This window comes from Morone saxatilis, unplaced genomic scaffold, assembly GCF_004916995.1.
Source record: "Morone saxatilis isolate NCDOM2014 unplaced genomic scaffold, NCSU_SB_2.0 Contig11, whole genome shotgun sequence".
Taxonomy (NCBI): Eukaryota; Metazoa; Chordata; class Actinopteri; family Moronidae; genus Morone; species Morone saxatilis.
The window spans coordinates 11,443,348-11,465,944 of record NW_023339663.1 but is presented as its reverse complement, the minus strand read 5'-3'; the positions used below and the strand labels follow the sequence as shown (position 1 = coordinate 11,465,944).

Here is a 22,597-nt window from a genome sequence, read left to right as displayed (position 1 = left end):
CACACACACACACACACCTTGGTCAAAGCACTTGGTTCTTCTGCACAAAGTGACAATGTCTCACAGGTCTGAGAGTGTTGACTTTACTACATTTTACAGTTGTTTTGGTTGCTATAGTTTCAGCTTTGTACTGAACTGCCCCAACCTTCAACAAAAACAAGGAATTTAGTGTTATATTTAACTATTATTATTTTATTTTGTATATGAAGACAATGGAGTGTCCTAGTGCAGTTTACATTTGTTCAGCAATTCTCTTGAAATGTGTCAAGAGAAGCATTGTTTTAAAAATTAGATGTAATAAAATTATTATTCATCCTACTACTACCAATATTAGAGCTAAATGTATATAGTCACAGTGGGATACTCTTACAGTGGCCACCACTGTATACCTCACTTAATTTCCTATTTTATTATTATTTGCTGGAGAGCAATGGGCTAATGTTTAATGTATGAATCTTTAGACATGTTATTGTGTCTGTTTGGTTGGCATAGAACAGTGGAAATGTGTTGTCTCATTGCAGTCTATCGCTTGTCTCCTCACTTAAATCTCTACTTTCACATTCCTGGAGGCTGGTATTGGAGCTAACACCCCTCCTCTTTGCACCTTTACACAGCCTGTGAGTGTGTGTGTGTGTGGGTGAGGGACAGAGTGAGACGGAGATGGTGCTGTCTTCTAAGTCTCTGGGTGCCCCCTTGCTGAGCTGTCATCACTCCCTGGCACCGGGTACACAGCACAGCTGCAGGGGAACCACTCTGCAGGGAACCTTCGTTTCCATCTGTCTCCAATTCACAGTGGCACCTATTTAGAGCAGCTCAGCGGCTGTGCATGCCACGAGCCACAAGAGAGGGGAGAGGCTGGTTTTAGGGGGGTCAAGAGAGGTGGGCATCAACAGATTACATGTTTGAGTTTAGGTCAGTAAGATTATGGGGTTGACAGAGGCATACATGACTTTATCATACATTGGCTTGAATATAACATATTGCATTTTTCACTTTGTTTCTGATGTAATCAGCTTGTCATCAGATTTCTATTTCCAGGGTGGCATGGAAGAAAGAAAATGAGGGGGGCGGAAAAAACTACTTTTCTGCAGTCAAGCAGTCAACATATACACAGTAACAGTTTTAAACATTATTTGTGATGAAATTTACATCTGTCATATTTTTTTTTTCTGATGATCAGTGCATCAGTGCATAAACTGTATAGAGTTAACTTTTCTGTCTTTATAAAAAAAACCTGCTGTTTTATTTATAGATTTTAATATTCTTTTTACCAATATGACTTTTAAAAAAATCAATGAATATAGTTTCCTGGTGTTTTGTTGTGGCTTTTAATACTCACACATACCATAGATTGCAAAATATATTTTTAAACAATATCACCAGTGACCCTATCTCTCCATATCAGTTTAATATCACTGTGAGCGTGTATCAGCATCTGCGTGTGTGCATGCATGGTTATGCCCATTTGTGCATGTGTATATACACTATGTATTTCTGAACTTGTGTCTGATGTGTGCAACTATGAGAACAGGCTTAATTTAGCAGGTGTGCTTTGACAGTTCTTGAATGAGTGCCAAGTCTGCTGTACGAAGGATAAGAGAGAGGAGGCGCTCAATGTGCATCTGTGTGGAGCTCGACTGTGACAGATGGGGACGGTTTAACTTATAGAGTTCTGTTAAGATCTGGAGGTTTTTCTGACGTTGTCTGTGCCAAACAGGTGTGTATTTTAAAAACACCACAGAGAAAGAAGGTGAACAAGCCTCGACTGACTTATTTGTCTGGTGTTTCTACTGATAGAGGCAGGTTGCCACTGTATACTGTGTCTTTTTCTTTCTTCCTCATGTGGGTCCGAATTCGTTGCACTTACTCCTTTGGAAGAGACATTATCCTCGTGTGTTCTCATTCATGCTGGCTCAATGTGGAAACAAATACAAACTCTAGTTGCATGTTGTTGAAGCTTACAATAGACACTAGTTAAGTGAGTCCTCAGTATTAAAAGATTTAAAAACTTCCAATTTATCTATACTATATCTTAATGTGCAGAAATAGCTCTTACAACAATGTCATTTCTTCATATATAGTCTTATTCTAGGGTACAAGATAATAGTTCCAAATGTTTCTGACATAATTCAAATGATCAAGAATTCATCAAGTGGGTTTGATTTTTTTAGGTAATAGGTTTTGACTGTTATAAAAGGTATTTACCTTTTATAACAGTTTCACACCTTCACAGTTATAGAAGCCAAAGTTAGTTTCAAGCTATTCCACTGTTGTGTTTTCTGAAGTTTCTACAGTCAGATATGAGAGGAGCAAAACCTTTTTTTAAATGTTGTATACAACACTGGAGTATCGTGTTGGCTCAAAGTGTTGTAAGGATGGCTGCAGAGTTGAAAAGTTCAGCCAGTTAGTGGTGGCCAGGTGTCTCGCAGGCAGGCAAGACACCTCACCATATGGCTGCTTCTCGCCACCAGACGCCAGCCGTCCCAGCCGCTGACTTTCACATGCTTTACTTTTGCTGTACAAGGTGAAAAGTTGCATCTTGTCTAAACCCTGACCAACATGCTGAAAGAATCTGTATGTGTTTATATTCATTAAGGAGAGAAACCTGTTCCATCAGTGTTAGGAAAAGGTACTGTTATGACAATAAAACAATTAATGACCTGGCTAGAAAACAAGAAAGACAGATTTGATGCATTTCCTCTGGATTTCTGATATACCAACAAAGTTGCAGATTATTTTGCTTCTTTACTGCATGCTGATTGGAGTTTTAAAGAGGTAATGAAGTCCTGGTGTGTCCTCCTGCTGGGTTTGTATTTGGCGAGGGGTGCCTGTGTGTCGCTGATAGAGGGATCTCTCTGACACGGCTGCTCTGGCCCGCCGCATCTGGGAGCCAGTAGCGGCAGCCGCTGGGGGGAGATAAGGCAAGGCTAGCCGCTCGCCTGTAACACACGTTTTGCCCCCCTCTGCCCTCTTCTCCTCTCCTTCCCTGCTCCTCTCTCCACCCATCCTCCCTCCCGTCATCCCCCTGACCTTATCTCAGGGGAGAAGGCACCACTGGGTCGCTACTGTGATAGCACCTGCCAGAACCAGAGCTGGCCTCTGGTGATTATGGGGGAATCATTATCTCTCTCTCCCCAAAAACTCATTTTATACCTGCCAACATCTGAGGGGAGGGGGGCAAAGGAGCAAAGGCTTCTATAACAGGTAACACAGAGAAAATTGTGTGAGTGTGTGTGTGTGTGTGTGTGTGTGTGTTCATGTGTGTATCAGGAGAGTCGGATGTTGTACCAAAAGAAACATGCAGCAAAACATCTTTCCTTTTTGCTATGTGGGATTTGAAGTTGATATAAATGTGATGAGATAAAGATTATATTTAATAATGGCTGTTTTCAGTATGTTACTGCATTATGTTAATGCACATAAGCATAGTTTATGGAGGGGTTACGTCATTGTCAAAAACTAGATCCTAAGTCAGTTTAGCAAGGATTAACTAACTCTTATAAAATTGGATGTTCCTGGAGAAAATATGTTCTTTAGCTTGATGCCATGTTGGATATAAGTGAAAGATTTTTTCTTCATTTTTAGTTTATATAGGGCTTAACATGCATTCAGTCACTTCATTTCCAAATCTCTTGCTTTGACTCTGCCATTCTTTACTACCTTTAATTAGTTTAACTATGCCTCTTTGCTCTTTCCGTTCTCTATATTTTTTTACTCTTCCCACAATTATCTAATCAGTTTAGAACTGGAGAGACAAATCCCTCTTGGTTCAAATCATCCAATCAAGTGAATTTAAAACTTTCCGTCTTTTATGCAAGTCTGCCCTTTTCTGACTTAAACTATTATATGCAATACATCGTATTGTATGTTTCCAAACCCGTGATGAACATCCACTTTCCACCTGCCCTACCACCTGTTATGTTCTCATGGCAGTTCATATCCTGGAATAAGTGTATGTTATCATTTTCATTTTGCTGGCTACTATATAGGGCTCTTTCACGTTTAATAAATATGGCAAAATTGAATCAGTTGCTCTGGGAATTCAAATTTTAAATCTTAAATAAAATGTCACTGATTTGTCACTGAATGTCACTCATTTATATTTGCTTTACCGAATGTCTTACGCTTGAATACTTGCAAATGTGGGAAATTAAGCCGTTGAAAATAAAAAAGCACCTAAATTTCATTTCATGTGCTGTATACACTGAGGGATTATAGAGAAATCAGTTCTCTCTCTCTCTCTCTCTCTCTCTCTCTCTCTCTCTCTGTCTCTCTCACCCCACGCCCAAAGAACAGAAAGCAACATGAGTTTCTCTCACTTCCTCTCTGCTGGTGACCATATGTGTGTTGGTTTCAGCCAGGCACTTGGCACATCTGTGTGCTCACATCCCCTCTCACTTCTCTCATCAGCACACTACTTGATCCAACAAAAATAAGTGGTGATGTGTGCGCATGTGTGTGTGTGTGTGTGTGTGTGTGTGTGTGTGTGTGAGTGAGGCAGTGAGGAGTATTGCTGTAAGACGCACAGGCCACTCCATCTGGGTTAGGGGTTAATGAGTCCTGGGGGGTCAGAGGTCAAGGAGGTGATGGCTACAGAGTTGCTAGAGTTTTACATGAGAGCCCCTTTCAGCTGTCTGAGCTTTGTGAAGTTTACTTTGGCATCTTTGATTCTAAATGTGAGACAGCAGTGTTTTAGCATATGTCTTTCCCAGAACATGCGTAGTCTTGTGTGCTTTTTCTCTATTTAGAAGTGACTACTTAGTGTCATCCGCATGGTGTAGTGTGGTGATGATGTGATCTTTGATGAAATTGACCACAAACATTTTTATTGGCCTATAATTCTTGTCTATTTCATCAGAATGAATATCATGGGGAAGCCCTCTGTTTATCAGGAACGCATAAAATGAGAAGTAAACATGGAGTTGGTGAGAACAGCTGTCCACATCAAACTCTTCAGAACAAAACAAAACTGTGGTGTGAATTTCTGGTGAAATGTCAATGGGGATTATGTTTGAATGAAAGAGTAATTTTCTTTTTTGTTTGACAACATTGTTTGATTTTCTTCATTACTTTAATATTTACATTTTTCCTTAACTTAAAGGTTTTCCCCCATTTTTTTTTTCAAGAACTTACATGCATAGTAATTAATATAAATATTATGGTCAGTAATAGGGTACAACCAAAGGAGAATGTTGTTTGAAATTTCTTGCTTGTACAGTATATACCGAAAGGTTAAGTCTCATAGCTCTCATTATTCATGCTATATAAAACGTTAGGTTGCTATCTTCAACAAGCTATCTGTCCAGCACAGAATGTCTGAGAGCCAAAGCAGCTGGTGAAGAAAGTCAATCATCTAACAAGCCAGATATTTTTCTGTGTATTGGTGCATCAGACCAGGGCTAAAAGTCCAGAGAGTACTGAACTTACATTTGTCAGGTGGCCAGAAACATGACTTGGGGATTTTTTTCAGTCAGGATTAGGGGAATTACAGGAAATATTCAAAATGATCACAGTTTATTCAAGAGTATCACCAATCAAAATACCGGTACATTATTTCTAGGTTAATATGAGATATATTTTATATGAGGACTAAACATGGAGAAAAGATGTGAATGATGAAATTACATTTAGAATATTGGGGGTTCAGGTAGCCTAACAGTATGCTTTTGCATAAAGTTTAGCTGTAGTAGCCGCTGTTTAAAGTTTAGTGAACTTGGTGACATGCAATTACCATGTATTATGATCATGACTTATTATTTAACCATGATGGCTGTACTTCCTTTTGCACTTTACTGTGAACTATCATGCACACAAAAATGCCCTAAAAAAAGACCCATGTGAGTAAGAGCAAGGTGCACAGAAGCAAAGGATCCTGGGAAGAAGAGAAGAGAGTAAGGAGTGGCTGCTGGCCGCAGACACAGCTGGTTCCTGACAGAGGAAGCCCAGACGGAGGCCCAGGTCCTGCTGCCTGCTGCTGTCTGCTGCTATCATCGCAGCCAGCACTGCTGCCTGGCCTCCCCAGGGGCTGTAGCCCTGCAACACGCAGAAACACACACAAACTGTAACATACTAGCATACACTTCTCTTTTGAGCTGTAGTGGCAGGCAGGGCAGGAGGAGGGTTCAGATGAGAGCACAGCCCCTCAGCAAGAGCCACGAGACAAGCTGACCTGCCACTGACATACACACACTCTCATACACACTCTGCTGGAAGTGAACGAAGAGAGATCGAGTGAAGCAGAGGGATGGAAAAGAAGAAAGAAAGGTAGATGTACACACAAGATGTGTTAAATGCGTCTAAAAGAGACTTCTTGCTGAAGACTGTTAGTTGTGGGTATTAACAACTATCAGACATTTTTATAATGCAACGTTGTACACAGAAATAAGGCAAAGAAAAACAGAGGAATCCCGGAATAATACAAGCAGGATCAAAGTCTTTCATGAGGAGGTAAAAGGAAGAAGAGAAAGCAACCTCTTTTTCTCTGTTTGGAGCTTTAACTACAGCTGTCACTGTCCTTGGCAGTTCAGTGGGTCATACAATGATCTACTGGAGCCTCAAAGGCAAACTGGCTGAATAGCATGAAGAAAAACATGCAATGCCTCAAGGACAAATGGGAGAGAAGGTCAAGCAGCAAAGCCTTCAAGGATTTTGGAGCTCTTAGAGATTTTTAACATTGTATGCCTTGTATTTGTCTTTGCTACACTGCTTGGACCTATAAACCTGCTAGTGTCACCTAACTTTGATAGATCTCAAGTCAAAAAGAAACTGGAAAGTTGACGACTTAGCAGTGGTGATTTGAAGGTCCGAACATGTCTGTTGAGGTCCACTTGGAGCGCCAGAAGAAGGCCGACCGAAGAGCTGGGACGTCTGGTCCAGTGTTCGCTCCACGTGTCCCCACGGTCACACTGATCAGCCACAGAGAGATGAGGGTTAAACACACTGCCCACAGGCTCCAGCCTGGAAGCCTTGATCCAAACCTGGCAACCAGCAGCCACTACAGATGTAGTGAAGGTAGGAGCTTGTCACTTTAAAGGACCTATTTTATGAAATCTTTTGGCAGTGTGTTACAGTGATGACTGATGGAGGGTCCCGCAGCTGTCAGGTCTGCTCATTAAGTTGGAATGATTGACGGATAATCAGTTTGTGTTGACTTAACGTTGCATGCTATAAGGGCAATGTGAGGTTTCTTCATCTTGCTAGTAGACCTGTTATTTGATGACTGAAGCTGGGGATTTCAAGGTTAGAATGACATCAAACATTACCAGCTAAATTACTTTCATGGGTAAAATAATCTAAGGTTTGTTTCCCACTGCATTTAGCCATTTACTGCATTTTGGGCCTTTTATGTAAAACAAACCCATTTTAGACATCAAATTGAGTATGAATCAGGTTTAAAGTGCAATTTAACTCAACAGCATCCCCTTATTGTCATGTATTATGGTCTTCATATGCGCTGTCTAGCAAAAATCATTATTGTTAACAAGCCCAGTGGAGCACATTTGTCCTGTGGCACTGGAAAGGAAAGGGAAAGAGGTTTTTAGAGCACTGGGTGGGTGGGGGGTCTTCCTCTGGGCTTCCCCATACAGCTGCAGGGAACAGAACAAGATTCTGGAGTTTCATTGCTCAGCTTCAGTGGCTTCATAGTACACATGCAGGTCGTGAGGGTGCATTACAGTGAATGACAGAGGGAAAACTTTAAAGGGAGCATTTTGCACACAGATGAGGGATACTTGAAAGGCATCCAGGAAAAAGAGAGAGTGAGAGAAGAAAAAATGTAATTGATTCTTAAAAGCGCTGAAAACACTGAAGTAGTGCCTTTAAGTAAAAATGAAAACCTTCACTTAAATCAGCAAAGAGTTTGAGGAGAGAGAGATGCATTAAGAATCAGACATTAAAGGCCCCAATTTTATAGACTCTAAATATGTAGAAACTGTAAGCCAGAGCAAGGACTAATACCCAACGGAGTGAATTACCTGCAGCGCCTGCCGTCTCTTGGCAGTAATGAGCTTTGTGAACGTCGCAGTGATAAGGCCTCTATAATTAGGCTTAGTCATAAGCATCCCCCCTGTAATTCTGTGATAAAAACCCAGTAGAACTCTGGTGTCGGTGCTCCAGCCTATTCGTCTCATACACAGATGCACGCGCACACACACACACACATACACTGAGGAAATCAAAATGTGTCATTGTGAACTGTAAACACAGCTCTTTGTCTCAAGTAGTTTACCTGATGTAACTGTAGGGTATGTATGTGTGTGGGGGGTGTCCAGCGATATGTTCACACTGTATGGAGAAGCAGTAGTAATGTGTGCGTTTGTGCGTGTGTCTGTGAGTGTGTGTTAGGTGTTGTGAGCTGCAGCATAGGCTTCCTGTGAGGGAGCAGATGTCGCAGAGCTCAGGCACAGCTGCGACGGGCGATAACTGCGGTGGCAAGAATATGTCGGCACGCTGGCTCTTCTCCCTGGGTCTTATCAGGCGCACACAGCATACAGACAGACACACATACACACACACACACACACACGCACACACACACACACTCTCATATAGACACTCTACAATAAGGAACTGCCACCCAGCACTAGCACACCCTCACAGCAGGCCAAGATAGAGGGAGGAAGGCAATGAAAGAGATGGAGAGAGGAAGAAAAGGAGCAAGGACTAAATCAAGGGACTTTGAGGGAAAAGGTGCAGTGAATCCCTAACAAAGCCTTGGCTCATGTCTGCTGTATCATAGACTTCATAATTTTGTGCCAATCCTAATCCTCTATAGCTATGAATAGGCTATTCTTTTCAGTTTTCTCTCACAAAAAGAGATCCCTTTTATATAACTACATAAGCAGCCTACGTAACTTTGTTGCTTTTCCTAGCTATAATTTAGGTTTCCAAAGACCTGTTCGCACAATTAGACACATAGAATGGATCAAAATAATTTTGATATCACTATCTTTTTCATCTTTTACCTCAAAATTCCAAGCTCATTACAACCTCACAAAATTCTAAAATCTTAAGTATTTGTGAATTTGAAACCATATACTGTTTTATGATTCTGTGGAAGATTTCACCTTTTCCCCACTCTACATAAGTGGTTTGTCTTGCAGTTTTGCCATGTCACCATATCTCAGCAGTTAAGCTGATGAACAATGTTATCACAACCAGAATGACTGACCAGAAATTATACACATTTTGTAATAAAACGTTCCAAGCTTATAGATATGAAAATCTAACGCCCATTGTTTTTTACCAATCTATTGCTTAAGGATTACCATAGCTGTGGCACAGATACGAGCAAATACATGTGGCAGAGATGAATGAATGTGGGCAAAAGATGGATGTTAATGATGATACAAGAAGAGGAAGAACAACTGAGTAAATAAGGAATGGAAAAATAAAGTGAGGGGCATGTGTGGGATGAGGGGCAAGGTGGCGATGAGAGGTGTGTGAGAGAGAGAGAGTGAGGGAGAGAGAAGTTACCCTCTCTATTTCCTCAGCACCAGCTTTGTGGTTTCTATGAGGAACAGATGTTCACAACTTGATACAGTGCCTCATCCCCCTCTACTCACTATCTCCAGTGCCAGCACCACCAACTGTCTGCACACACACACAGACAAACACACAAACACACTCCAAACACACACACACAAGCGCACACACACATATTGTCTCTTGGGAAAGACAGTCATACATAGCAGTGACTTTCATGTGAATGTATGGGGGCGTGTTCACCTGCATACTGAGGACTTTTTACTGTCCATTTCCCTCTGCGTTTAAGCTGCATATCCTGTTCTTGAGTCAACACTTGATATAATCAGGTGTCACTTCCTCCTTTGTCAGTTTGCACTTCTGTTGGTCAACTGTGACCCTACACTCTTACTCAGCCTGGCCAGATAAAACACACAGATGCGTATGCTAACTGTACCTATATGCGTGTACAAATATATACATAACCAGTCTAAATCAGGCTAAAAAATCTTGTCCAAGTGTCTCATCTAGGTAGTAGGGCTGTGAATGCCTATGTATAGTAATGGAAGTAAAAATTCACTAGAATGCAATCTCATTTTCAATGTTTTACTTAATCTCTGAAAAAATGCGAGATGAGCCATGTTTTGCTTGGCTCAGAAATACTAAAGAAAAGTGAAATATGGTTTAGGTATTGCAATGGCCCATTCTTATTATTATAATACGTATATTAAAGTATTTGCAAAAAAACAAAAAATAAATTGGATGAAAAATCTGAAAAGTAGAAAAATAGTCAGACGGAATTGCTACAGTAATGCATTGTGTAGTGCTCTTATTTTAGTTGTTCTGTAGCAGAAACAACCCTGTAAGTTAAGTACTTCAAAGGACATTAATTTTCCCAAAGAGCGTGGATTGAATTTTGAATTCCCATCATGTCTGGATGAATCAAACAACTGACACTTTGCTGCTCGATTGCAAACAAAATGTCAGGGGGTCTATGGGCACAATTTGTAAAAGCAGCATTCCAGCGTACGTGCTTGATTGGGTGGGTCAATGATCCGTTACACCACGCTGTATTACAGAAAGACTCTGTCTCATCCTCTTTCATAATATTATAGAGCAGCTTGAGCATAAGCACACATTAAAGATGTTAACATACAAAGTGAGATAACGTCCTCTTCACCACACTCGTATTTAAATTACAAAACACATATTCAGGGAGGATGCATGTAACCAAAGAGAAATTTCTCAATACAAACCCAATCGTTTCTGTCAGCATAAAACAACTCTTTTCCTGTTCTGATCGAGTGACATATACTCTCTCCCGTTTCACAACCTACACTGGTGACTTTAATGACGACTAACATAAGAGTGTGGTTTGTTGAAGGTGCATGAGAGAGGAGAGGATAGGAGAAGAGAGAATAGCGCGGGAACACAATGGGTCTAGCGTTCCTTTCAGTCAGCTCGGGGCCTTATCTCATTTCAACACACTAGTCTGTGACTGCCACTATAGGAAAGGATTTACAATGTGTGAGTGGAGGAAATGCTGCAAACTTCTCTCTTTCTCTCTTGCTTTTACTCTGACACACACACACACACACACACACACACACACACAGAAATAGTCATTTCCATACCAGCACAATGACCAAACCTGGTTCTTGTATCTCAGTGAGTGCTCAACCATCCAGGAGATGCTGTCAACATAACAGAGTCCAGAGTAAGGTAGTGAGGGCAAGGGGTGTTTGTGAGGTGACAGCGAGATAGAGGACTGAAAGACATAGGAGACAAAGCTGTTTTCGTCATTAATGCCATCAAAGGGACTTCCACTCGCAGTATTATGGCACAGAGAGTTCATCGAGGCGAGTCCCCACCTTGTGTGCGTTTCATTGTGCAGTTTATCAGGGCGGCCACATGGAGTGTCGGAGCTAACCCAGTGACCGCTCAACAAAAGGCCAAATTAAGAGGAGTGAGAGGCTGTCGTACAGGGAGGCTGACAGGTTGACTGACGCCGTTCCCGAGAAGAATAGCATCCTGTCAATCTTGGAGCTGTCACCTTGACAGGAATCCTTTCTTTGGATGCAACCCCCATCGCCAACCTTTCTGTCACTCAAGGCCACACACACACACACACACACACGCTCACACACACCTCTTCTCTGTTCAGTATTCTGCACAGGAAACAAATAAGCTACCTACAGTACTAAGGAGACACACACAAACACACACACACAATGTTGCATGTGTATAGAGTTACCTAGGGCCATAACTCTGAAAAAGAGAAATATAGAGAGTGAGTTTCATAAACACTCCATCCATCTCCTTGACAACCGTACTTCCACCATGGTACACTGCCTGTGACAGACCCAGCTTGTAATGGCCTGTGCATCTGTTTATGTGTCACTATGTGTGTTTGTGTGTGTGTGGTGTGCAACTTTACAGTAAACATGCTAAGCATATTCGTGGTTTTGAAACTAACAGGTAGGCAACGTACCTCCGTTAACCTGAAGTTAATTCCCTTAATTATGGACATCAGTCCTGTCAGGGATATAAAACTGGTACGTTCCAATCAAAGAGCACTGGGGCTTTCCCCTGCACGCTTGTTCACATTATTTAGTCAGTACTGGACCGTTTGTGAAGGCAGCGTTTGTGTTCGAGGCTGGTGAGGCTGGTGAGACTGGAGTTAGGGCAGAGCAGCTGTCTGTGTGTACTTTACAAGCTGGTTCTGTTTGTTCTGTAGACACAGGAGGGGTCAGGAGGGTGTCAGCTTTGTCTTCTGTCCACCTCTATGGCTATGTGTGTGTGTGTGTGTGTGTGCGTGTGTGTGTGTGGGGGGGGGGGACTAGGGACTAGTGTGGACAGGTGGAGGATTCTCACTACAGACGGTGCCATGAGTCCTGCCTTTTCTTCTCCGTGTACTTGCTGTCTGACTATCTACAATTTTTGTCTTATTTAATCAGCGCAGTGCCAAAGTCTCATCTGTGTCGAGGTGAAATGATGAGTCATTACAATTAAAATTGAAATAAATTAAATTAGCTTGACTGACGAAAATGGATCTACAACGAATTGCTTTTTGCAGGTATTTTTGTTTTATGGAACATTTTAACTGCACCTTTCGCTTGGGATTGTTGGTCGCAAACTAAGCATTCTTATAGTCCCTTGCCTCTTGAACTGATTGGGCTATTTAACTCTTAAAGATTAAACGTGAATTAATAATGGCAAAAAACGGATATTTGCAGCCTGTTCTGTTTCCATGCAGACTGTTTTAGTCATATATATACTATATATATAAACACATGCAATAATTCCGATAATAATAATGGTAAGATAATACACTACACATTAGGACTATGCTACTTGCAGTCCTAATTATAAGAAGCAACAGAAGCATGGCCTATAATACGGCAGGAGCACTAAAAGGAACCATTTATTAGATATATAGCACAATTACCAACTTCAACTATCCCAACTGGACATTTCTTTTGGCTAACACTGAACTTACAGTGTGTTGATCAGGTGTGCACTGTCTTCAAAATAAAATCAGTACCAGCTGGACTGCATGACAAACACTGGACAACACGAAGAAAACGTTATACATTTCAAGCTATGCAGTGTTTCTCTGAGTGGGTTCCGTCGCATCATTCAGCTCAGGGCGCTATTGTGGATTTTTTTTATAAAGTAAATGACAGTATGGCGTCTTCCATGGACTCACTTCTTCTTTCCTTGTTGTCCTGTGTCTGATATGGGGATACAGCGGCCCCACGGGCAGAAGCGGGACAGGAAAACAGTTTGCATTTCATTGGCTCTCAATGCTTTTTTAAATTGTACGCTCTGGTTCTAAAAATTGACGACAAATAGTTTTAAGCAGACTTACCTTTGCAAGCCATGTTTTATTTTAATATTTTTTACGACATTTTAGCAAGTGTAACCATATTAGTTCCATAGGGTCCATGCATTTCTTCTGTCATATAGTGCAGTTCTTTAGACTCCAGTTTGGCATACTGTTAATGAATTCATTCCAATATGAGGTTTTGTCGGCTGTTCTTGGTCTTCTTCAATTTAAGAGGGATTCCTGTAATAGCTCCCAGCTTTGATTCTCTGGTGGTCCGAGGGAGAGAGAGACGAAGAGGAGGAGACCGCTCGAGAGAGAGAGAGGAGAGGGGCGACGAGAGGGTTAGGGAGCTCAGATGGTGGTTTACCGCCGACAGAACGGTACAGCTGAGGACACGAGAGGAGACGAGGAGGAGGAGCCGCGGTTACTGCGTACAGTGGGCCCGTTTGCTCCACTCATCAGTGTAGACAAAACACCAAGTCTGAAAACCAGAAATTGTTAATTGACGGGGGGAGAAAAAAGAAAGAAATATTAAAATATGCTCAGCTGACTGTGATTTTCTTCGGGAGAAGTGAATCTTTTACAACACCATCTGAAGGCAGGTCGGCGGAGGATCGGCGCGTCGGAGGAGGAGAAGGACCATACAGAGAAAACGTGGTAGTAGAGTAGCAGACTGTCCACAGGCTGTAAAAGAAACTGTTTTGGGGTTGTTGTTGTTTTTTTGGTTTTGTTTTTTTTAAGAAAGCGGAGCCGGGTTGATATTACCGGATGTATACGGACTTGTTCCCTGACACCACGGACTGTGGCTATACTGTGAAGTAAAGAAGAGGGGTTTAAAGTTGTCACAGGAGTAATAATAGTCGCACCCTGCAGACAAGAGGATCCGCATCTTGATCATTTGCGTTTTTACACGGGAGACGCGAGGATCTGTGGACAAAATAGAAACCGGTGAATAGTTTTTTCTGCTCAAAACAGAAAGGACTGCGAACAGAAAAGGACGTTGTTGTTTTTTTTGTAGCTGCATTCTGTTCTTTTTTATTTCTTCTATCCTGGATGGTTAAAATGAGCAAGAGAGCGGATTTACATGACTGGGACAAGTTGTGATTTTCTCTTCACATCACCGTCAACACAAGAAGCTGTTTGCTGTTTTTTTTTTTTTTTAAACAAAAAACAAAACAGACTGTAAAACCAAAGACATCAGTGTGCTAAATGATCCAAGAACCCTGGCTTTGATTTTATTTCTTCTTTTTTGATATAACCGAGAAGAAAAAAATACCTCATAAGTTATTAAACCTGGAAAGTCAAGACCCCTTTTGAAATCCCAAAGGAAAGTTGAACATTTTCTTTTCTGTTAGACTGTGGCTTCTGCCTCTCTTTGCTCTCAATATTTCAAAAAACAAAAGCAGGGGATAACACCTGAATAGTTTCCCGCACTATTTAGCAAAGGCTTTACCCTTTTCCCAAATAATGAGGATTGAGACGATATAAAACCTGTTTTAGAAACTATTCGGTGTGGATTATCACCGCTACAATTACCTCAACTTGACCTCCACCTTCACAAAGTAAGTAAAACCTGCAAACTCGACTGTATTGGAGCATGGGGAAACATCTAGTTTGTTATCCGTGTGAATTGTTCTTTAAATGCACTGAAGGCTTGAAAGAGCGCACATTCTGTTTTTGTAACAGGGCTATTCTTTCTGGTAACATTTGTTAAAATGGTGTGTTAATGGGTTAAATATGAAGTGTTTCATATTTAAAAGCTTGGACCGCAGAAATATCTTAAATTTGAATTTTCACATTCTGGTCAATATGCAGCGTATTAATGTGAAGGTGAAGACAAACTAGGCTACTGTTTCTATATTATTTAAATGCTTTAAAATGCTTTTTTTATATAATTAATTATTTCTTTACTCTTCCATATTGAGTTATTTTCAGGGCTTATATAAATTAAATATCAAATACAGGGAAAGCAATGTGTTCTCTACATGTGAAATACCACAGTAATTGGTAGATATAATAAATGTAGAGATAGGGACAGTAATATAAACTCTAGCATATTCCCTGTATCTCACAGTGCCAATGCACATGATTAGAAGAGAGACAAGAGGAGAGAGACTTAGGGTTTTCATGAGTTGTTTGCCCCATTAGTCTGTGCTGCACATCAAAGTGATGCTGAGACAAAGTGATGGCACAAAATCTTTGGTCTCTATGAACTTGGTCTCCACCTGGACTGGATGGAGGTGATGGGTGTCAAGGGATACATTTAGAAATTTAGCCTGAACTGAACTCTGTGGTGCTTCAAAAAAGCCCTCCACCTTTGTGTTGATGTCTGTAGTGCATCACTAGTGTCCACTTTGTGTAACAAGACATAAGAGACTTGAAGTCCAATTCTTTCTGATGAGTGCAGGGTGTGTTACTGTAGCGATACCAACTTGTGGAGACATGAAAGAAGGAGCTAGAAGAAGTGTTTAACCAGAATACTATGGCAACCAAAGGAAATAAAAACAACTGAAAAGTGAGTTAAAAAAAACATGAAATCATGGTGGATAATTTATAGCAACCCTTGTGACTGTGGGGACACTCCCTGAGAAGAAATGAGTCCAGCCAAAGGTTTCTACCCCCACTTGAACAGTCTCAGCAGCGCACTCTCCTGCCTGTGAGTGCAACAGTAAAACACTCAGGCCATTTTCTCTGCAGGACACGGCCTTATATAATTGGCCCTGGTAAATATCATCTGAATAATTGAACAGTTGATAATAGTCTCAAACAATGGATGGGAGGTTGCAGAGGTGAAACCGCAGTGCAGACACCCTGCCTCACCACACATTATACCTCCATCACCACCAAGCGAGCATCTCTGCTGCCTTTCTCCTTTTCAACACTGGCCGCCCTATCGCTCAGCTGGGCTCAGCCAGCCGCCTGCTAAGGCAGATGTCCCCACTTCATCATTAAGTAGCTCTCTTAAAAGGCAAGGCCATTCATTGTGACCCCAGCCTGACGAGGGTTTATTCAGTTATCATCTACCACAGGTGCATGGATGGGATGTCCTATGTTTAATATAAAGAAAGAAACATACCACAAGACTTACAAACAAGAGTATCTGTTTCCTTCTGAAGAAATAGCATTAGGGAGAGCCACAGGCCAGCAGAGAGTCAGGGTAAAGTCTCTGCTTTTTAATGGCAAAATTGAAGAACACATACTTCACTTTCCTTCCCTTGATGATGGGTTTTTGTCTTCTTGTCTTGTTATTCTGTGATTCATTGCTGCTATTTTAGGCACATTGTGACTAATGTTTTACCATCAAGGTATCAAAGGCACAATATTTTTCTGTACTTGTGCATGTGTCAATGTTAACTAGATAGTTTATCTGTGAGATATTTATCAGGACAGCAAAAATGTAGGAGATGAAAGTCATTATCTCAGTATAACAATAATGTCCATGTCATCTGGTACAGTTAAAAGACTGTATATACTGCGACTTGATGCTGTAGGATCTGGGTACTGTCTTTATGTGTTTACTATATGAGTGTGTGGGCTTGCTGAGTGTGCTTTGTGTGTGTGGTAATTATTGTAATCTAAATGCGGGCAGTGCAGGTGAAACTGGCTGTCTCCTAATTAATGAGTGGAGCAGATGGCCTCGGGTGGGCGGGAGCTGCAAGCACACAGCGAGCCGGTCAGGTGGTCAGCACAACACAGACACCTGGGCCATCACAAACAAGACAAGCCAAGCGGTCGACACAAGCCAAAGACATCAGGCCTGTGTATGTGTGTGTGTTTATGTGTCTGTGTGTGTGTGTGTGTGTGTGTATGGCCTTCCTGAAAGTCACCAAACAGATATATACAGTGTTATATCTCATATCATGTGACCTTTTGAAAGGGAGCAGTATCTGCTGGTGACCCCTCATCACATTTTAGTTGTAAACCGAAGAGGTTTAAGAGGTAAAACTATAAAGGAAAGCGGAAAAGAGAAATATTAGAGAGGAGGTATTTTGTGAAGCAGAATTGTATATTTCAACCCAATTTCCCTGCCTAATAACACTGTATTCTTATACAAACAGCACACAAAATGACAAGGTGATTTGTGTGTAGAGTTCATATTTATGCCTTTTGACATATGTAAATAGGTTTCAGGTATCTAATTCTGATTGTAGGCAATCACACAGCTTTGCCTCCAGGGTGAGAACATCAGCCTCCAATAGATAAGGATAGTTTCAAAATAAAAAGGGAAAAGTGTACACTCTGTGTAGTTTGTGTTGTGGAGAACAAATAGCTTCAGAAGGATGGAAACTGCAAAAACTGAAGCAATAATTGTTGGAAATACGAGTGTTCTTACCATTTCTCCCCTGCGGATGTGTGTTTATGATAGAAGCAAAAATAAAACATGTCAGACTGCTAAATTGGGATGGGTTGAACAGAGTAGACAGAAGTGTTATAGAGGGTTATTTGACTTTTGGTAGTTTTTCTTTGGTATTTCTGTGTTCAGGACGACAAATTAATGTCAGTCCTTTGTAGCATGGATGCTTACAGCAGAAACAAAGTGTACTTTCAGTACAGTTAAAGTGATTTTAATGAGATCTGTGTGTAAAATTTGTGTGAATTTGTTTAAATATTGAGCAAGTGAGTGACTTGAAGTGATGAAGTGACTTTCCCGGCGCTGCATCTCTATGGTTTCACTGCTGTTTATCCTAATACACAGTGGGAAAGACCAGTGTGGTTCTGGCCGCCTCCTGCTCCGTCCTACGTCCTCCGTCCTGTGTGTGTGTGTGTGTGTGTGTATGTCTGCTCTGCCCTGGTCTGTTCCACATGTGTTTGACATTACTGTGACAAGGCTGCCCAGCCTCTCGGGGGAGATGGAGAATGTCAGAGACTAAAGCGGAGAAGTGAACAGCTTCCCAACATTTGATGGAATGAGAAACACACTCGCTAGATGGCTGGCCTGCTGACGCCACAGCGTGGGAGCAGAGCAGAGGGTGGAGGCCAAGTAAAACCCCAAATGTGTGTGTGAAATATCACTCTTTCTTGCTCACTCCCCTACGTGCACACATATCCTCTCAGACTCTCAAGAATAACATACAGTATAAGTACATGCAAACTCACCATTTTCTCTGCAAGTTGATCGTAACACTGTTTTGCATCCACTCAAATTATCAGGTGTCTTTACTCTAGATTTCCGTGCGTGCAGAGCTGGTGAAATGCTCCTTTCGACATTCAGAGGTGAAAGCTCACCGTTTATGGCAGAGCATTTCTGGAAATTATTTGTTGGATTGACTCTTCATTTTACTAAAATTACTTCAACATATATAGCTGACAAATTGCATCCTCAATTACGCATTTCAAAAGGGAGGCACATTTCCAGTGCACAGAAATGCTCGATTATGAATGCAGTTGCAAACGAATGTCACAACATTGGTAAATTCATATGCGACGTACATACAGCTGAATTGCTGACAGCAAATGCTTCCTCCTCCTCCCTTCCTTGTCTTGTACCTATATCACCTCCTCACCTTTTATTTCCTTACTTGCCCACTGACCTCTGACCTTCTGTTGACCCTCTTCTCTTCCATGTCTCATTCTCCCCGCAGCACCTTCTCACCTTACACCCCCTTTACTTCATGGTAGGAAGTGTGTTCAGATCAGAGTCAGACACAGGAAACAGCTGGACTAATCTACAGTAGCACTGAGCTCTGTTTTAATCAAGCCAAATGGACAGGACAACAGAGAAAATGGGAAGTTCATAACGCCACTGCTACCTATAATGAATCCCTCCCTTTCCTTCTGCCCCTACACCGAGGCCTTTATCACAGGCAGGGAGTAAACAAGCACAAAGGAACACAAAGTGAAGTTATTAAGGCCTCCACTCCAAAGCAGTCCTCTCTGGACATCTGAGGAAGTGCTGCAATAGAGGAACATGCATGCAGAGATTGGGAAGGAAGGCATGTCTCTCACATTCACATTCACTCTCTCTCTCTCTCTCTCTCTTTCGCTCTCTCTCCATGTACAGTATTTGTGAAATTAAAAAAAGCTGTTATCTCCTGGAAACAGATCCTGTGCCACACAGATGGTTCCGTCTCTCTTCAAATGGGAGGCTGAGCCACTGAGTGCCGTTGTGTTACCAGTTAGTTGTACAGACCTTAATCTCGGCTCCAGCCTTCCTTCCTCTGCCTCTCTGTCTGTCTCTCTCTCTACGCACACACCCACAGAAGCACACACAGACAATTCAGATTAATGTATTGCCTGTGCAAACTGCTAATTTCACTATGAAATGGACATTTGAGCTTCTCAGAGGTATTTGAAGTGTAGAGAGGGGAAGGTCAGAGATCTTCTTGATATGTCAAAGAGCAGTGGTCACTTTGAGGAGCAAGTTATCGCCTGGCATTTAAAGTCACCAGAAGCCTCAGCAGGGTGTTTGATGGTTTCCACTCAGCCTTTCAAGTACTACCTTAGAGAGAGATCATCCCATTAGTAATGTGCTCTGACCTCTGTGAGTTATCATTTAATCATGGGCCTCTACGTGTATATGCATATATATATGTGGTAAAGTTACAACATCCCTGTTGCCCTGCACTTTATCATTTAGTACAGTACATAATCTCATATCACAAACATCATGATAGTAAAGCCAAATACAAAAGATGAAAAATAATTAATTAAAAAAATTAACTGTCACCACACACTAATAATCTTTAATGCCCAAAAAAAGCGATTTTGTTCAGAAATTTTAATCCTGTCCAAATTATAGAACTGTAACTAATTGACCTTTTACATTTTGGCAATGTTAATGCATTACATGTAGGAATGAATAGAAATGTTCATACAGTGACTTATTCTAATAGACTTTCTCAAACTGATTCACAAAAGAACAGTTCCTTTATTATAGTAGCACTGTTTGCCATCCAGTTACTTTGACAACAACATGACACAGGTCATCTTAATTTGCCAATTAGCTCACATAATCAGCACCTCCACTTATTGGCACCACAGTCACTCTCTTTCTTCGCTTGCTCGCTCTGTTTTTGTGACGGCGTCCCGTAGTCGGCTTGTGTCCCAGAGGAGTAGCTGGTATTTATTTCAGCAGCTTCCAGCATGAGCTGGCTGTAGGCTAAATGGAGAAACTGTCAAAGCTTCTCTCTAACCTGTCACATGAATGCCCACCCCCACCTCTCCCTCCGCCACATTCTGTTTCCCAGTGGTTTGTGCGTACATGTGTCAATGTGTGTGTATGTGTGAAACCTATGGGGTCCTGCAGGATAATACAGAACACCCTGCCCGTGCCTGGCTAATGTCAGGAGCTATTGTTACTGTGCCTGCGGGCCAAATGAAGAGGCATGAGAGTGCTGGCAGGCTGGGGAGCAGTTGAGGCTACAGACAGTTTTGTCAGCGCTGACAGGTCCATAGTGACAGAGCAGACATTTAACACTGAATGAAATGAAATACATGACATCAAGTAGGAGAATGACTAATCTGCTGTTTGTTTTCCTATCTTAGCTGTAAGTGACAGCTCAGTGTCAGGTTTTTACCGGTGCACAAAGCATAAGAGCGAGAGACATGGAGAGAAAAACAGGCAGCCACAATTCACACATTCCGTTCAATACACACACACACACACACACACACACACCTAAAGAGCTGGGGTTTTATGGGGAGGAAGGACAGAGATGCTGCAGTTGCCGTGGTGTGTGTTGCCAGGGTCAAATCTAAGTCTTTTGTGCTCCATAAATCAGCAGGCAGCAGCAGTGACGTAAGAACAAACAGAGCTGCTCTCTGCTGCAGCTGGCTGGAAAGAGGGAGAAAAAGGAGAGAGGAATACAGAGAGGGAAAGAGAGAGCAGGACAGCAGCTGTCAGGCCTCCATCGCACACCTGTCACACAGGAAGTGAGCGCCGGCCACTGTTTCCTGGATACACCTCCTCAAACACTGCTCCTGGAAGAAATGGAGGGAGGACATCTGCTGCGAGGGAGAGACAGACAGGCGGCCAGACTGATACACTGAAAAGATCAATAGATACAGACATTTGTGAGGGATGAAAAATAAATGCCAAATAACATGAGGTGAAAACAAAAACAGAATTTCTCATGCCTGTGTTGCCTTTCTCATGTCAGCTGCCTTGCAGTCCTGCTTGCATGTGTGTGTCCAGTTAAGAGGATGTTTGTGTTATTGCAGAGCTCTATGACAGACAGGTCACTCTGTGGAGACTCCAGCTTAACTCTCCCACAAATACAATAAGCCCACATGCCCTAAACTTAACAGTGGGACATTCCCACGCTTTTGCCTCTCACCCACCCCTCCAACCCCAGCCTCCCCTCCTATGACCAATATGAACTAATCCAGATGTAGTGTAGCCGCTTACAGATGGACGCATAACTCTCTTTACATGGTCCTGCTCCTTTCTCCCCTCAATTTCTTCTCCTCCTCTACGTCTCTGCTTTCCCCAGCCTCTCTCATCACTTCGTTCACAGTCTCGGCCTCCATGCCTGACTGATCAGAAAAAGGAAGTGATATCACTCGGTGCTACGGTGCTGCTGATGAGACACTTGGAGCTATTGTCTCCTATTTGCTTCTCCTCCCAGCCTCCAGAGCTACTCTGTTGTGGCTGCTGTTGGTAGAAAACCTCCTCTTTGTTTGTCAGGCTTGTCAGGCTGGGTCCTCAGGAGGCCCCCCTTGCCCTATTCCCAGGCTGCCCTTCATGCTGCCTGTATGCAATTAACAGAGTAATTAAAAGCCTGATGAGCTAATTGGTGCTGGGTGAGGCTGCAGGTGTTTGGTCGGGGAGCTTATTTATGTAAGTGCACTCATTGTGAACATCCTCTGACAGAGGGACAGAGGGGGTTTTCTTTTTATTGCAATTTGAATAAATGTGTTTCTGACTTATTCAGGGTTCAATGCTAGACACATGAAACAATCAAAGACAGTAATTTCCTATGACCAAATGCAATTTCTTAATAAGATTTATTCATACCATAAATGATAAATACTTTCGGGGGACCTGTTGTGCTCAGTTTAGGTAGTAGAACTCTAAAACCCAACTGGGTTTGTTAATTTTCAAATGTAAATTATAGGGAAGTGGGCAAAAGGAAAGTGACAAATTGTAGCCAGTGTGTTGCATTACCTGGTGAGCTAACAGTCAGTAATAAATAAAAACAAAACTACAGTTTCAGTTTGGTCTCAAGTTAGGCTTGGGACTCAAATTTGGCAATTGGTTTTGTCAGGTCAGGTTACTCTCATGCAGAATCTCATTTCATATCAGTATATTAACAGTGTACTGCATATTAAGACCTTACATTATGTCATGTATGATGCAGCATACTG

The 22,597-nt window shown here is 41.9% G+C and overlaps 1 protein-coding gene across 7 annotated transcripts in view; it reads left to right on the top strand.

Annotated features, from left to right (window-relative positions):
* The first annotated feature begins 6,169 nt into the window (after positions 1-6,169).
* cbfa2t3 (CBFA2/RUNX1 partner transcriptional co-repressor 3) overlaps positions 6,170-22,597 on the top strand; it is a 37,406-nt gene continuing 20,978 nt past the window's right edge. For 2 of the 7 annotated variants that reach the window (XM_035652156.1, XM_035652153.1), the window contains exon 1: positions 6,170-7,011. In XM_035652156.1, the coding sequence (XP_035508049.1) occupies positions 6,810-7,011 (202 nt within the window). In that variant the 5' untranslated portion in view covers positions 6,170-6,809. Of the gene's footprint in view, positions 7,012-13,678; positions 14,854-22,597 lie in introns of those variants that run through there. The other 5 variants (XM_035652149.1, XM_035652154.1, XM_035652155.1 and 2 more) reach the window with 4 other exon arrangements.